The sequence below is a fragment of the Centroberyx gerrardi genome, chromosome 8, assembly GCF_048128805.1.
Source record: "Centroberyx gerrardi isolate f3 chromosome 8, fCenGer3.hap1.cur.20231027, whole genome shotgun sequence".
Classification (NCBI taxonomy): domain Eukaryota; kingdom Metazoa; phylum Chordata; class Actinopteri; order Beryciformes; family Berycidae; genus Centroberyx; species Centroberyx gerrardi.
The window spans coordinates 11,071,409-11,087,623 of record NC_136004.1 but is presented as its reverse complement, the minus strand read 5'-3'; the positions used below and the strand labels follow the sequence as shown (position 1 = coordinate 11,087,623).

General features: G+C 40.6%; 1 protein-coding gene across 1 annotated transcript in view; it reads left to right on the top strand.

The window, feature by feature from the left end:
• Positions 1-15,555, top strand: part of LOC139933684 (leucine-rich repeat transmembrane neuronal protein 4) — a 33,092-nt gene extending 17,537 nt beyond the window's left edge. Inside the window, exon 3 of the mRNA XM_071927862.1 lies at positions 15,337-15,555. Coding sequence (XP_071783963.1) covers positions 15,337-15,555 — 219 coding nt within the window. The remainder of the gene's footprint in view (positions 1-15,336) is intronic.
• The last annotated feature ends 660 nt before the right edge of the window (positions 15,556-16,215 follow it).

The window sequence follows — 16,215 nt, the reverse complement described above, 5'->3', positions numbered from 1 at the left end:
GCTCCAGGAATAGTCTAATTATTTTGATTACTAATTCAGCATTGGTGAGGCTGATTTTTCGCTTATTCTTGTCTCGGTGGGTCTGCTGCTCTGCTCTGCTCTGCTGATAGACTTTGTGAGTTGGTTTGACTGAGTCTGCTCAGTACAGCAGGATGTTGTGTCTCCCCATCGCTGCGCACTACTGGTCTTCACTAAATACAGCTTAGAGAAGGGCAGGTTGTGTATTTCATAGCATAAGGTAGTTCATAATGAAGATTTATAATGTTTATAATTTACTGTTCACTGTCTCCCAGTTACCACCAACCCCACACTGTATATCCAATTGAAAGAGTAGTTCAGAGTGAGAGGAGGATATAATTCAGTATATAATTGATTGTTTGGTGTCCCCCAGTGTTCCTGCAGGTCATACTAGCATACAATAAGTTTCGGGTAGAGATTCGGGTTTCCTGTTTATAATTGGTTATGGCTACGGTTGTTTATGAACTTGCAAATAATCTGTTTTTTCATATATTTCATCATTATTGATGGGTCATTATAAAGCCATGAGTTTAATGCTTTAATATCTCAGCAATAGCAATGGCAATGATTACAAGGGGGAACTTTCAGTTTAAGCTCTGCTCACTCCCAGATTTATTCAAATACAGATCCAAATACAAATTGGTTGGTGGAACAAATACAGATACAAATAGCAGCATCGCCGCACACCTCTATGTGGTCCTGTGACTTGACTTGAGCAAGGAGGGGTTGGTCCCACATCTCAGCACACATTTTGTGTACTGTGCACACCTTTGGCAATTATAGTGCAGTGAGATCCAAGACTACAGGCCTAATTAGTCTTTCTCAAGTGATTGATATCAAGGTTGTACAGACATGCTAAATTAGTAAAGCCCGGGATGAGAAGAGGATCGCTAATGACTCATGAGACAGGAGTGAGCCTTGAAGCTTATAGAATTGGTTTTGCAGTACAGACAGCTATTCAAAAAGATGTCACATGCTCTGGCATTGATTGACAGAGAAATGTTTGATTTTTAAGGGCTCAGAGTCCTTGTTGACAGATAGGGTTGACTTCATCACTCAGGCACATGCTGAGAACAATAGTGTGTATCGTCAATGTAATACATTTCCATTGATTGATCCTTCCGTAAGGAATCATTGAGGTTTTCTGCTTTTGTTATCTTATTAGAGCAAACAAGTAAAAGCACATTAATGAATATGTTTGTGATAACTGGAAGAGGAAGAACAATTTACAACCACTTTTTTCAATATTTCAGAAAATATTTTTCTTATGCAACCAAAGCATAACTTAAATGCATTAACTTAACAAGCTAACATGAAACTTTTTGTGCTATTTATGCTATAGTTATGTTAAAGCCCTTACGTGTACAATATTTACGCCAATGTGTGTTCTCAAATTTTATTTATTTTTTTATTTAAGATTTATTGTTGGCCTTGTCTTGCCTTTATTAGATAGTTCAAAGTTGAGAGAGACAGGAAAGATTGGAAGAGAGAGGGGGATGACGCGCGACAAAAGGTCCTGGGCCGGATTCCAGCACAGGACGTCACGGTTACATGGTACGTGCCTTAGACCTCTAAGCCACCAGGACGCCCCTCAAATTAATTTTTATAGCATAGTATAATAGTATATAGAGTTATGAGTGTGCAGCTATGTCTTGAAATTTTTTGATGTTGCCCCCGTAAGCCAGCACCTCCCCCACGCTGGTGTACGTTTCCACCCTTTTTTTCCAAATGTCTTCAGCAAACACACCAGGCCGGCAGCACCACTTGATTGCAACAGGTTCTCTTCTTGCTTTTTTTCCCCCTACCCAGTCCTCTCTTTGTTTTTTAATGTTTTTTTGGGGGAGTTATTTTTTGCCTATTCTGACTTTCCTGATGGAAACTGAAAGAATCCCAATCCGTTTCCCCTTGAAAAGTCTGTTTGCACCCTCAAACGCATTCATTTTGCTCCAGAATAGACTTATGCTGGTTTCGAGTTAGCGATCAAAAAGAGCCTGAAAGTGCCTGATGTGTATATGTTTACACTATCATGGATAAGAAAAATACACCAGCGAACAATAAAATGGACCCAGGAATGCAAGGTGCATCGCCAATAGCTGTTTTTTTTGTGTGTGTGTGTTTTAAGGTGGATTTTTCCTTTAAGTGTTTTTTTCAATGTAGAGTATAGAACATGCACAGCACATTGCTGAGATGTTGGGAAATCTTAAGTCCCATATTATCCATATTTCCCTATTAGATGACATGACATATTTAATGGCACCAGAAACCTTGGAACTTTTCCTCATCTAAAACTGAGCATTCTAGGTGTGTGAGCAAAGCCTGTATACTGTAGGTTTTGAGAGCATTATTGTTTTCATTGGGCATCCTCTGCAATCAAACCTATCTCCCTCAAGTGTTATTGTTTCAGAGCTACACTTGTCTTCTAGTATTGGTTCCAAATAGAGCCCATTACAGGCTTGATCAATACATCCTTTTTCCAGTATTACATGTCTGTCATCAATATCATAGCAGTTCAGCTTTAGAAGCTTTTTTTTCTATTAAATGTTTTTCTGCTTGAAAGTATTCCAGTATTTCTAAAATACAAAACTCTTGCCATCAAAAGCATCATTCTCCAAATTACTTAGTGATAATTAAAGTGATGTCAAATACATATAATACACAAAAAGAAGTTACATGCATACAGTGGAAATACTGCCCATATCTCAACATGGGTATTATTTCAGACCCTACCTGTCTCTGGTAATTATTCTGCTTTTTAAAACAAATTCTCCTCACATGAAAGAGTTCCACCACGTTTTTCTGGCGTTTCTTTCATTCTGTATCCCCTAATTTGTCTAACACGTCCTTGCTATACAACTATAATGAGTGCAAAAACGTTAATGAAGGGAAGAGTCAGAATGTTGCTGAAGTAAGAAGAACTTAATTAGCCTTGTAGATCAGACTGTGTACAAATCAGAATAAGGTGGAAGAAAGGGTTAGAGTTTGAATCAAAAAAGAAAGATTTGTGTAGATTTGAGTAAGCAAAGAGTTTACTTTTCAATAACCTATGAGAAAAATAGCAATCTATATGATCAAAGATTGACATTAATTAATTATACTTCAATCTGATACACAGTCACCTTCATTTCCTGGTGCGTGAAGATTGAGACAAACACACATATTATCCCAAGTCTCTAGTTAGGTGATTAGTTTGCATCCTAATTGTCTGTGACACGACTTCCGAGAATAATTCCTCACAACAGATGATTTTATGAACACAAATCACAGGCTCTGTTGTTCTTTTTCTCTTTTCTCCCCTCTTCTGTCATCGCTCCTTCATTTTCATAGCTATTCATACTCTCCAATTTCCTCTCTTTATCTGAAGTCCAGTTAGCCTTCAGTGGGGTTCTGAGGCGTGCAGTAAACATCTCAGAGGCCCTTGTGGCCGGGGTACATACTAACCATCTCATTGCCCCATAAAATGAGATCTGTGCCCTTATTTGCACCAAGGTCCTGTAGCTGCGTCTCCCCCACAATGAGGGAAAACGGCCACAAGGCTGGCAGAGATCTTCCATGGGCAAGAGGTTCAATTACTTCAGTTGTCATGGAGCAATAAATGACAAATTAAGTGGCTGGCACCGAACACTGCTTGAAGGAGGCCGCATCAGAATACTAATGTCAGCTGTGTCTGACAGCGGGTAAAGAGAGACCGCAAAAAACACCCAAGTTTGACAAAGGAAAAACAGACCGCTTTTTTGTTGTTTTTGAGAGGATATTTGCTTGACTCCTTGATCTCAATTCAGGATTCATTAGGCCGGTTGGTTCCTTTGTTGTTTGAAATGAAATGTGTTGTTTTAATCACTATTTTAAAGAGCACCTTCTTGTTATTTATAGATAAGTAGTGATGTGTTGTTGTTCAGCGGCGTTCATTTAGATTAAGCCCCTCTGTTCTGTTTAATTCCGTTCAGCAGTCCATAATTGTTGTTATAACAGACTGGAACAATTGATGGAGCACAAATACAGTTAAGAAATTGCCTAATAAAACTGTGTTTTATTATTATGTCAGAATGAAAGATTTTTGTCACATTAAAAAAAATAAGTGTAAGGATATCAAAGCAGAGGAGCATTTTTCTGTGTTAATGTGATTGCTGAACATAGGAGATTAATGGTCAACACTTAATCTGCTTGTGTTGTTTATCCCCCATTGTGAGCACCGCTAAATAATCAAACTGAGGCCAAACTGAACCACTGGGTCTTGTAATCAATTACATTTACTGCCCCCAATCCTGCAGGGCTCACAGAACAGATGTAGGGTAGTGCTTTCGCCCAAAAGGCAGACGCCCTCCTTATATCACCGCAGCACACATAGACCTCACTGGCATCTTTCACCCCTCTCCCCCCGCATCTCTCGTCATATCAGCCAGTTCAGATGGGTTTTGTTCAAGAAGACATCGAGGCTGCTGACCCCTCCTGTTCCCTTCATTGTCACCGCTTGTTTATCTTATGTGATTTATTACTGTACATCCTGCCGGGGTACATCTCGCCCCGTTGAACAGACCGACAGTGTAACTGAGTCATGCTGCGGCACTTTTGCCGGGGCAACGAAACGTTTGCACTGTGACTGTGAACTTAGATCCCCAAGGTGACCTCCGGGGAGATCCTGTCAAGCTGCCCAAGGTGACAGCTGGGCGCCTCCGCCGCACACACCGGGAAGATTCCGCAGTCAAATGAGGGAAGGCGTCACACGGATGAGAATCATTCATCTTAATAAAGTGGACCATCAAACTGATGTGGCTGCAGAGGTGCTAGTTAGACGGAGGAAGAAATGCAGAGAGAGAGAGAGAGAAAGAGAGAGAGAGGAGTGATGCAGACAGGGCCATGGGAAAGATTTCTCAGCCGTAAACATAATGTTCTTTTCACAGCATCAGTCCTCTGAATAGAACAGGACTGTAGTCTACCTGTTGGCAACAGCTTGGCAGAAATGCTCATTTTGTAGAACTACTGCAAAGCACTTTTTAATTAAACTCCAAATCCGAGGCAACACATTATTCTTTAAAGTGAAAATCGGTGACATTTTCATATAAATAAATGTCAGTTTTGCTACTCTCTATTGGCGACGGATACAACACAATAGCGATTCAGCCCATAGCCAGTTCATGAAACTTTTACATTTGCTGTTCTAAACACCTGGTGTCTGGTAGGTCTCTCCCAAGAGAAAGACAAGTCTGGTTTGTTTGGAACAAACAGAAGAAGAACTGGGTAGTTAGCATGAGCAGCGATAGCCACCATGACAGACAGAGAAAGAAAAGAGCCCCACCTACAGAAACTCAGAGAAAATCCATCACAGCACTGAACACACTGTTTGATTGACAAGTCTGGGAAGTGCAGTGCAGAAACACCACAGCTTTGACCAAAGATGTTGCCAAAAATAAATTAAAAAAAAAAACACGGTTCTTACAGATTGTTTGAAGAAGACACTTTGAGACTGCAATTCCTGAAACTGTTGAGGCGCAGCGACAGCAGCGTCAGTCCCTTTGTTTGACAGCAAGGGAAGAATGACAGGATAATGTATGGTTTCATGCAGTGGCTATTGTATCACAGCAATGGCCTCATACCGCTTCACTTGAGTTGTACATTATCCCGCTGCAATATTCACATCTCATCACTGCAGATGAATCTTCAGCAGGCCCCGGTCCCCGTATATCACCCAGATCCTCCTAGTACAGACCATTCCTCTGTGGTAATATCACAGGAGGCCAACAGCTGGCTGCAGTTCATCTCTTGTCGCCTCACATTTTCAGCCACATCAATATTGGACAAGTCTGCTCAAGTTCAGAGGCTGTTTCAGACTGTAGCACTTAAACAGATGGCTGTCCTCTGGCCTCTTTTGAAGGCAACAGACAAATAGATCAGGGATAAACCAAATCTGATCTTTTTGTTTTTTTTCTCCCTGCAGCTCATTGTCTTGAATATTCTATGCGACCAATTGTTTTCTTGTAGATATGTTGGCTCTCCAACCAAAACACAATCATGAGGAGAGAGATCAAATCTAGTGCAGAAAAAAATGACAAAATGTGTGTGCGTGCGTGTCTGTGCGTGTGTGTGTGTTTACTGTGTGCTTTATGGGCTTTCTAGTCTCCTTTAAGAGTTCATCTCAGTGTAGAAAGTAAAGGGGATATTCACATAATAACAGAGTACACAAACCTTCATATGGCACGCACACACACACGCACGCACACATAGAGACACACACAGTCTTCCACAGCATTAAGAGTTAGACATACAGCCCATTTTTTATGAGTTATCACCATGGAAACTGGACAGGAGTGAAAGGCCTGTACTATGGTGGATTGAGCAATGGCATGACAACATCCTGGACCTTAGACTGTGACATTTATATGAGATGGTTTACCGCAATGTATCAACTTTATCTGCCAACTCTCCCGAGATGAAAAAAATAAAGATTATTTTTTCCGTATCTTTCTTTTGCAAGTCTTGTTTTGAAAAGTCTGAAAGCACTTTTCATAGATATCAGAAAATTTGAGGCTTTTATGTTTTTCTGTCTTCACTCCGGGTCTGTTGGGGATTATTTTCGACGCTGTTTTAACAGCACCACATTGAATTAACGCAATTATATTTGAGTTAGATGTGGTCAGTAATGTATTGGAGAAATGAAAGTGATGGCTGAGGGTGCAAAAATTCCTCAGCAACACTATTCAGATGCTCTTGTTGCCCTCATTTTGAGCTCTTGACAGGCTGTTTGGGTGGATTAGAGGAATAAGTTCTTTTCAAACCTCAGAAAGTCAACTTTTTCAGTCTCCCCTTAAAATTACCATTCCTCTGTTGTCCTGGAGCACATGGATTTTAGTATATTCGCGCCGACTTAATATTTTTCAAAAACAAGAAAAAGCAGACTCCAACTCTAGACACTGAGTGCAGAAACTCTGTTATATGTAAAACCTTTCCATCATATAAAATATTGGCTGACTTCTCTGAAGCGGTAACAATACAGTCAGCCGCACAATCGATGAGCGTTCAATCTGAACTAAGGTGATTGTGTTATTACCATATCCATTAAACACAAGTCTGTCAGTCTGGTCTTTTCATATCTCTTTGCACTTACTAAATTATCTGTGATTTGCAACATTAGCTTGATATCTCATCTAGACAAAGCAAGGCTGATAAACTCAAGAAATCCATTAGAGAATGAAATAGCCTGTCATTGGTGCATTGAACCCCTTTTAGCCTTCCTCTTAGCATATCTGACATCGTCTCTCTCTCTCTTTCTGAACTACTTTTCTTTTTGGTGAGAAAGTGAAAAAGTAAAGTTCCAAGAAAAATACTCTCTGCGGAAACCATTAGTGGCGTCTACAAGTAGTGATGTGATTCTGTTTGGTTTGGGGTTTTCATTTGTTCTTTGCACAAGCCAAATGATTTAAAGTTCCCTTTTTAAATATGTTTGTTATTTCTATGTAATATATTGACATTATGTTTATTTTATACGCTTGGGACAATTAATTATTGTCTAATGAAGCTAGAAACAATAGAATCAAGAGGTTGTCCAGCCTCCCTATCGATTGATTGATTTTATTTGGATCTCTTTTAGCCTATTTGCTAATCTTCCAAGAGTCCACATTAAAAACATTTAAGCATACAATAATTCATATTATACAATACATAATTGTTGACACACATATATCATATACATACATGCATGACACATATAACCTACATACATTGACACTTATCCCGTATGGACCTACATATATACACATATTAATCTACATGTGTTCACTCTACAAACCTACTGACAGTGCAATACAATAGTGTGATGATAACTACATTTAAATCTTGAAATCTTGCAATCAACAATCCAACCGCCGTACTGTTCTTGAGTGAGTTATTGTAATGAATTCCATAATTTATCCATTTGTCCAGCCTCCCTATCGGTGATGCACAGGTCTATGAATTGGATAAGATGGAAAAGGTGACTTGGACAATACCTGCACTGATTTTCTGAGGGTTTGTAATAGATAGAACGACTGAAATATCCTGGTAATGTGGCTGTAAAAAAAAAAAAATGATGATGGATGACAGTGAGTAAGTCCATTCACTGTCAGTGGATAAGCTCCATGGGCGAGTCTTGGTTCCTCTGGTTTCTTGCTTTGGAAGAGAGTTGCTCATAGTCTTGGGCCATAAGAAAAACATATGAGTATTTTCCCCTGTAATTCCAGGTTGGTCTACCCATGCAACAAGACTCCAAATGAAATAATACAAGCATTGGCGTGTAGCGTTTATACATACAAACATTCGTCATAGTTTAAATTTCTTCAAACATGTTGTATACACTGTGAGCAGGGCACTACAGCATCTGGCATATTATCAAATTGGATTACTGTAGGTATCTGTCCAAATGAAAAAATTGCCTTTGTTGTGGAGGTTTTTTTTTTGTCATAAAGATTGTTGGAATTGCATCAAAGGCTGCAGTGTTTAGTCCTCAGCACAGTGTCTGTTACAGAATGAAAGCATCATTTTGCAAACGGTATTCTTCAAAACATGTGCTGCATGTTTGTTACATAAATTAACTATGAAGCTTTAAATAAATTTGAAAACATATTACGCCATGATACCATCGCAGTTTCAAGTAAACAACTGTGACCTTAGAAGTGACATAATTATCATTTTTTTCAGGATTGAGGCATTTAATGGGTGTTTTGACAAGCAGCATTGGCGTGTGCGTGTGTGTGCTCAGGGATGTGTGTGGGTGTGTAAGGAGAGAGAAAAACAGACAGCCAGCGAGGGAGAGTGAAACATACAGTACAGTGCACATCTCTTCATACTGTATGGTTCCTACTGCACATGAATTAATTTATGGTGCATCTATCTTTCTTGGCATCCATGTTCAGGTTACTTATATCTACATACATCAGAAAGAGTCTGTAGTGACTCATAAAACGTCCATCCAGTAAATAACAGTAAATCTCGGCATGCATTGCCAACATTGATGAGCAGAAAATGGGATGAGCAGCATTAGGGGGAGATAAATCCCCACATCTGAAGGATTATGGTTATTTTGACAAATGTGAAACGCTTTTCAAATAGAAATGTAATTACATGGTGAATATTAAAGTCGGCAAAAGATCATCTTTCTGGATTTCTAGCACATGCAGTATTACGATGTACAACTTTCAGCCGCAATGGATGTTAGCTTTTTTTTGTCCTAATTGCTACAAAAACCTAAAAAGGAGGAAGCTAGACAGTTTGCTGTCTCATCCGTAGTATTTGTTGTCTGATTTATTGAATATTACTGAATGTTCCGTTTAGCAACAGCAAATTGTGTTGTCGGATGCGTCTTAACTTTTTCACGCGCATTTCAAACATCCACGATAATCATCATCTGAAATACACGATATCTGAAAGTGCATTTCTACCAAGTACAGTATGTTTAAGTCTTATGCCGCGCTTCATTCAATGTCACTGACCACTTCTTATCAACTATGTGTCTTTCTCACTCACCCTTAAGTCATTTTGCAATTTATCCATGCAAAGCAGCGATCGGGAAAAGGGCCTTGTGGCCATTAGCATGCCATTCAGCATCCATGGGTGTGTAGCCTAATAGACAGCAATGATAATAGAGGCTTGTCTGTGCTCTCTCGCTGCAGTGTTGACCACTGAGTGAATTATCCAGCTGACAGAGAGCAGCAGCACTGCTCGGGCGGAGGATGTTGTTAATATGCCAATGAGAGCTCATGCCTCCCGTGCCAGTCTGAGGCATGCTGGCATGGTGCAGCTGTCTGTCACCTAATTGGGAATCATTTAGTTGCAGCTTGACCCACATTCACAGCAGTGCAAAGGGGAACAACTTAAGTGAATGCTTTTATAAGCAATCAAAAGCTAATAGCTTGGGAAATAGAATTAATGGCGGTGCGCTGTGTCATAAGGGTTTATATCATTGTCCTCCTCGGCATCTGCAGCAAAGTGCCTCAGAGTGTGTTAGTAGAGTGCTTATGTAGATCTGTGCGTTTTGTAATAAAACACTGAATTTGGTGGAGAAGTAGTTTTATGTAATACCAAAAGATTCTGCCTAAATTCAGACCTCTTCTTTTAAAATGGCCACCATATTGCAGTAATTTCACTGGTGTTGTGAGATCTGCATTTCAGCATCAACATTCAGATGTCAGAATGGCCAGATAATCTTCAGGCTTTGTGTACTGCATGCAATCCTACCATTATAAAATGACTTGCTTAGCTCGGTGATGGGTTGCGCTATACAGAAGTAGTAGTTTTACACTGCGCACTGCATTCTCGGGCAGAAATGGCCATAACAAGGAGCCAGCAGTGAGTAATGTGTAATTTTGCCTGGGGTCAGGATTCCAGTGGTTATGTTTTGCTGAAGGCAGACTAAGCTGACAGACTGGTTTTGCTGAAGGCAGACTGGGAAGTATACATCTCCGAGATCCACACTCGCACTGCTCCTATGATTTCATTCCCTGCATCAGGGCAAATAGAATTTAAGTCCCCAACTTGTCATTAATGCAATTTGTTGTTGCTGTATAACCCTCCCACCACACACACACACACACACACACACACACATTGTATTTCTTTGTCATTTAGTTTCTGTCATTCAGTTCAGTAGTATCTTTGCTTGGCATCTTTATTTTTCTCCTTCGTTTTGTTTGTTTTGAGGTGAATTATTTTTGTACGCCGACGGGTTATTTGTGTCAAATGCAATTAGTATGTTTTCCTCTTCTTTCTGTACTTTACCATTGTGTTTTATCACAGTGTTTATCACTTCACCTCTGCTGTATCACTGTGTAAACAACTAAACTAAACTAAACTAAACTAAACTAAAGAACCAAAGAAAAAGAGTTGTGATTCTTACAGCTGTTGGCACTTGAAGACAGAAAAAACTCCCAGACTGATTTAACAGATTATGAAACTGCTTGATCTACTACAAAATGTATTTCTTATCGCTTTCAACTCTAGAGGTTTCTAATGATAGAAGATGAGTCATGTCAGCTAAGAGGGAGATGCAGATAATAAGAGTCTAAATGCATAACAAGTTTGAAAGGTGATGCAATCGCGCTGCCATAACATTGTCACCTCGGGTTTAAATATGTCATATAATATGAACATACAATACCTTGAATAAAGATTTAGTATCAACGGGGTAAGAATAGCCAACTTGCACGATATATATTCAGCTGGAGTTTTTCTTCCCTTTGAATTTCCTTGACGATAAATAGGTTCAGCCATAGTTTAAACTGTTAACATAAAGTGAGGACAAGAGTTGATGCCAGATGCCCGTTTTATTACCTTGGCTTGGAGCCAATGAGTCACTGAATAATGACTTACGATTGTCAAGAGAAAACTGGGCTATTCATAGTCGGCTATTGTAATCAAGAGATTTGAAATCATTTTATATTTATCGTTTTGCGTAGCTCAGAGATGGGAGAAGACTTCCACAGCCATGAAAGTTGAGGGAAGATGTGATCATGCCTAAAGCAAATCCTACTGTTTGCAGCGATTGGCCCTAAAGCAGCGCTGTTGGCTGCTGTCCAGGCTACGCCAGCCAATGACTCACCTCTCTAAGAGCACCAACCATAACAGCCAGCATTTCCCCCAATATTCCTGATTAGACCTGGAGGCTCGCTCTGTTTGGTTGGCCAAAAAGGCTTTTATTCTTTTCTTCTTTGCTAAGACGTGAAACCGATCCTACTTTGAAAACTGCCTCAGAAACGGGGATATTTGAACTCCGTCCTCCTCACGAGGGAGTACAGCAAAGGAGCGCTGCCTGCTCAGTGTGAATGGAGTATATTTAAAGTGCAGTGCTACGTTTTGTTAGCGTGCGAGAGTGGTAAAAACATAAATCCCATTTATCTCAATTTATTCACCCTTCACCGCATAGAGACCTCATCGCAGCTGTAAAGAGAGCTGACATGAAGTTAGTGTGAGTGAGGATTAAATACTTGCATTTACATTTTATACTTTAGTCATTTAGCTCATGCTCTTATCCAGAGTGACCTACAATCAGTGAGCAGCACGGCGTTCGATGTCTTGCTCAAAACCACTTAAGCGGGACATATGGCAGTTGATAAACACTAGCTGTTGTAGGGATTTAAACTGTGACCTTTGGTTACAGGACAGCTTGCCACCCCAGATACTGTATGTACTGTATGTACTATCTTGGATGTAAATGTAGTGTCGCAAGGCAGTTACATTAAGCCGTATTGCTTCAGTCTCCATCATTGATTTTTTAAGACATTTATGCTTTCTTAGATGAGACAGAAATATAGGAGAGAAAGAGGGTGACATGCAATAAAGGTCATGAGTTGGATTCAAAGCCACAGTGTCCCAAGTATGTGATAAGGGCATCCAGGTTTCCACCACTTGCTGATTCACAACCAACTACTACACTCACCTTCTCACCAAAACCCATTTTAGATGACGAGTACCCATCGTGTTGCAGATACAGTTTCAGTGACTTTCCCTCCCTAACTTTTCAGTGTCTGTAGAACTTCCATTGTACTGAATTCAGATTTGCATGCGCGAATCGTCTTGAAGCGTGATCTTTGAGGACTGATCTGGAGCAAGTCATAGGGGCTCGAGTGTTCCTGTTTCCGTTCTAGTTTACAACATTTGAGAGAGAATAGGTTGCAGCTGCCGCCCATGGCTGTCGATGCAAAAACTGGGGAGGGCCTTCCTAAAATTTAAAGACCCCATGAAACGGAAATTATAGTTTATTTCATGGTAAGTGGCTCTGATGAAAAGAAAATACGAGTGTGTGACTTTGCGGATTGAAGGCTGAGGGTGCACATTATGTAAGCTAGGTGACAGCTCAAGCAAAGTGCTGAAAAAGCCGGCAACTAACTAGAGTGTTTGAGGAAAGTGGCAGTAAAAAGCCAAAAAGGTCACGATAAAAAGTGATTGTTGTCGAACAGATTTTATCACCATACTTGCTGGGGGTGGATTGTGTGTGAGTGTGTGTGTGTGTGTTTGTTCTTTGACTGGTAGGTTGCAAATCTATGCTGGACAAACTAGAAACATTTTTGGAAATTAGTCTCCATCACAGAACCCGGTGCTTGCTTAGAGATGTCAAAATGTCACGGCCCCAAGTCTAAGCCGAGGCATCAGCGCTTCACAGTGCATTTACTGGAAGAGCAGAAAAAATGATTTTGACATCGGCATAATTTGGGACCTCTCTCATCTCATTGGGATACGTTATGGATATGTGCATCACACAGATAAAGTATTTTTCACTTTGAGGGGTTTGTAAAGGCTCAACACACACCACTAGACTACATACAATAAAAAAAGCACCTGAAGACACAGATACCCAGGCCTTAGACTGAATATATATATGCTGTCTAGGTATCAGATCACTTCTGACTCATACTCTAAGAGTATGAGTCAAGCTCTTTGAGAGGTTTGAGAGGGTTTGAATCCTAAGCAATCTGCACAGTGGTGGTGAGCAGGCTAGAGTTAGGGAAATAACTTGACATAAAGTACAATAAACAAGCAGTCACTGTCAAAGCTTGGCATTGCAGAACTTTATTATAGAACTCGCTGGAGTTCATTACTGTTGATTATTTTAACTTCCCTTCTCTTTTGAGTATTTTGAATGATGCAAATCCTTCAAATCATTATGTTGTTTTAGTCCAAAACACACCAACTAAGATCACATGATAATTCATCCTAACAATTTCTGCTGTCTGGATTGTCCTAATTTAAAAAGATCCAGGTTGTTTTATAGTGAGTCAACCGATATAATGATAGCATTATACCTCTCTGAGAGTATGCTATGCTAGTATGTATTTATAACAGTCATATAGAGTTCCCTAAAGCTCGAACAGTGAGCTTTATCGCCGCAGCAACCTCAGCTCAGTATAGTTTATGGCACGTTTGAAAAATACTATAGCTGTTTAATCTATAGTACCACTCTGTTGTTGTACATACAGAGCGGTGGCTATTGGTTCGACCAAACAACCAGTGGCATAGATTTATGTCTAAGTTTCCACCAATATGTTTGACTTTCTCTGTTCCAGCAATTTGAGAAAACTTGTCCTCAATGCAGCCTTCCCCCATGACAATTTGTGGAGAGAACTCCCAGATACAGACCTCCCACTTAGTTCATTTTGCATTCAGGGCATTGTTGTTCATGAATATTGTATTAAGTCCTCTAAAATAGTGTGTGAAGTTCAGCCGCTGAATTACACAATGGAGTGTCTTCAGCTAAGCTTTCCATTAAAGCGGCGAACAAACTGAACCGGGTTGTAAAACATAACCTTTTGTAAGCTGTGATCTTAAATTCAGAGGTCTGAATGGCGGCGGCGCTGTGAAATTTGACCTAACCGCATTCAGGGAACACCTATCTAAAAGCCCTTGCTGCATCAAATCAGCTTAAAGTAAATCCTATTGCAATCCAATAAAATAATCCAAGACAGCATATTTAACAATAGATATTCCACCCACAAGTCACATTACAGTGATCTGTGATTTTTTTAATGGAGGCAGTGAAAGCAACGTTCGCAGTGCAGTTACAGACTGCACAATTTTAATTAGTTCTAATAGTTTGCTCATTCAGTATACTGCAGTTAAGTTGAACACATTATCACTGAAAATGAAAATAGTTGATTTCTTGGAATTAGATTCTTAAAGTGAATGAAAGTAATGGCAAGAATATCTTCTCTATCTGAAGGTGAGTATGAGAAGAGAGAGTTGTCTACCATGCATACAAGTCCTGTATGTGAGTCCTGTATGTGTTCTGTGCTGTTATCTGATGTGTGTGACTGTTACTATGTATATGTTGCTTTGTGCATTTTGACATGCATGAGTGCATTCATATTTTGTGCGAAGACATTAACAGACATGGAGATATTAGTATCAATATTGCGCAGGCCAAGATGCAGCTTTATCCCATTTAATTGACATAATTCAGACCACAGTAGCACGTAAAACTGAGAGGGGTCTTTGAATCAGCAAAGTGCTTGTAATGTAATAAGCACTCTCTACTAAATGGAGCCTTGACTCCATTTAAAAGAGGGCAGAAAATATGTATGCACTCTTGCTTAAGGCTTTCATCTTGCATATAAATCACTCCAGTTGAAAGTGGGTGTTTGAGCACCACAGTCTTCAGGTCTTGGGGCTCGCACTGTATCACTGGCCAAGGCTGCATTAATGACACTGCTGTGCCGCCGCTGCATGAAGTGAATTAAAAGCGTTCCAGATATTCTAAAAGCGGATAAAATGTGGAACGGGCAAGCAGAAGCTCTTGGATTGACTTACAGGTCTGGTTTTCTCTCTTTCTCCCTCTTTCCCTTTTCTCTTTTTTTCCCCCAGATACCACAGCAGCTGAGTGCGCTGACGTTGTACAGGTATGAGCAGTCGGTTCTGGACTACTGCCACGCCCACCTGTCACTGCACCTCAACGCGGGCGCGGAGCCCCCCACTCAGGCCCTGGGAGGTGCGAGGCCAGCCGGGCACCACACGGGCCTTATGGCTGCCCTCCCCTCCGAGCCCGTGCTGCCTTGCTCCCAGTCCCACTCCCTCCAACAGTGAGCTGCGTCCGCCGCGAGGCTCGAGAAGCACCTCTTGTCTCCTTCACTGAACCTATATGTCTGCTGCAGAGAACCAGGGGACCCCCTCTAATGAAACACAAGCCTGTGGTGAAGGGGACTGGGATTGGATTACCGAGCGAAGGAGTAAAGGAGACAATTAATCCGCTGCATATAGTATCCTGGACCCAGGGTCACGCTAATGAAAATGAAAATGTTTCTCGGTGGAAATGAAGGGGTGCGGCGGAATTGATCGGCGAGCCCGCGCCCCCACCTGACCCCCTGATGTCCTCATTTAGCAGAGGAGGTGGAACCAACGGTGTGACTTCTCGTGTTCCACTATGCCTCTCGAGGAGTAATAAGGATAATAATGTAATGATTTGTTATTCTTATTGGACATATTACCTCGACTTCTCGCCGCTCGGGCACCTCTGCAGTGTCAGGTGAAGTAATTAAATGCAAAATGCTATAAACAGAACGGGGAAACAGCATGATGAGCAACGGAATAGCAGAACAAATTAAAGATCAACCGAGCTAAAAGGTTCTCTGCTGCTTTCTCTGATCATGCTGTCAGTCAGAGGTCTTTCTCTTCCTCAAGTCCCTGTAGTGTTTTTCATCGCAAGAAACGAGCCACTCAGAATCAATTACTCAAGATGAGAGAAGC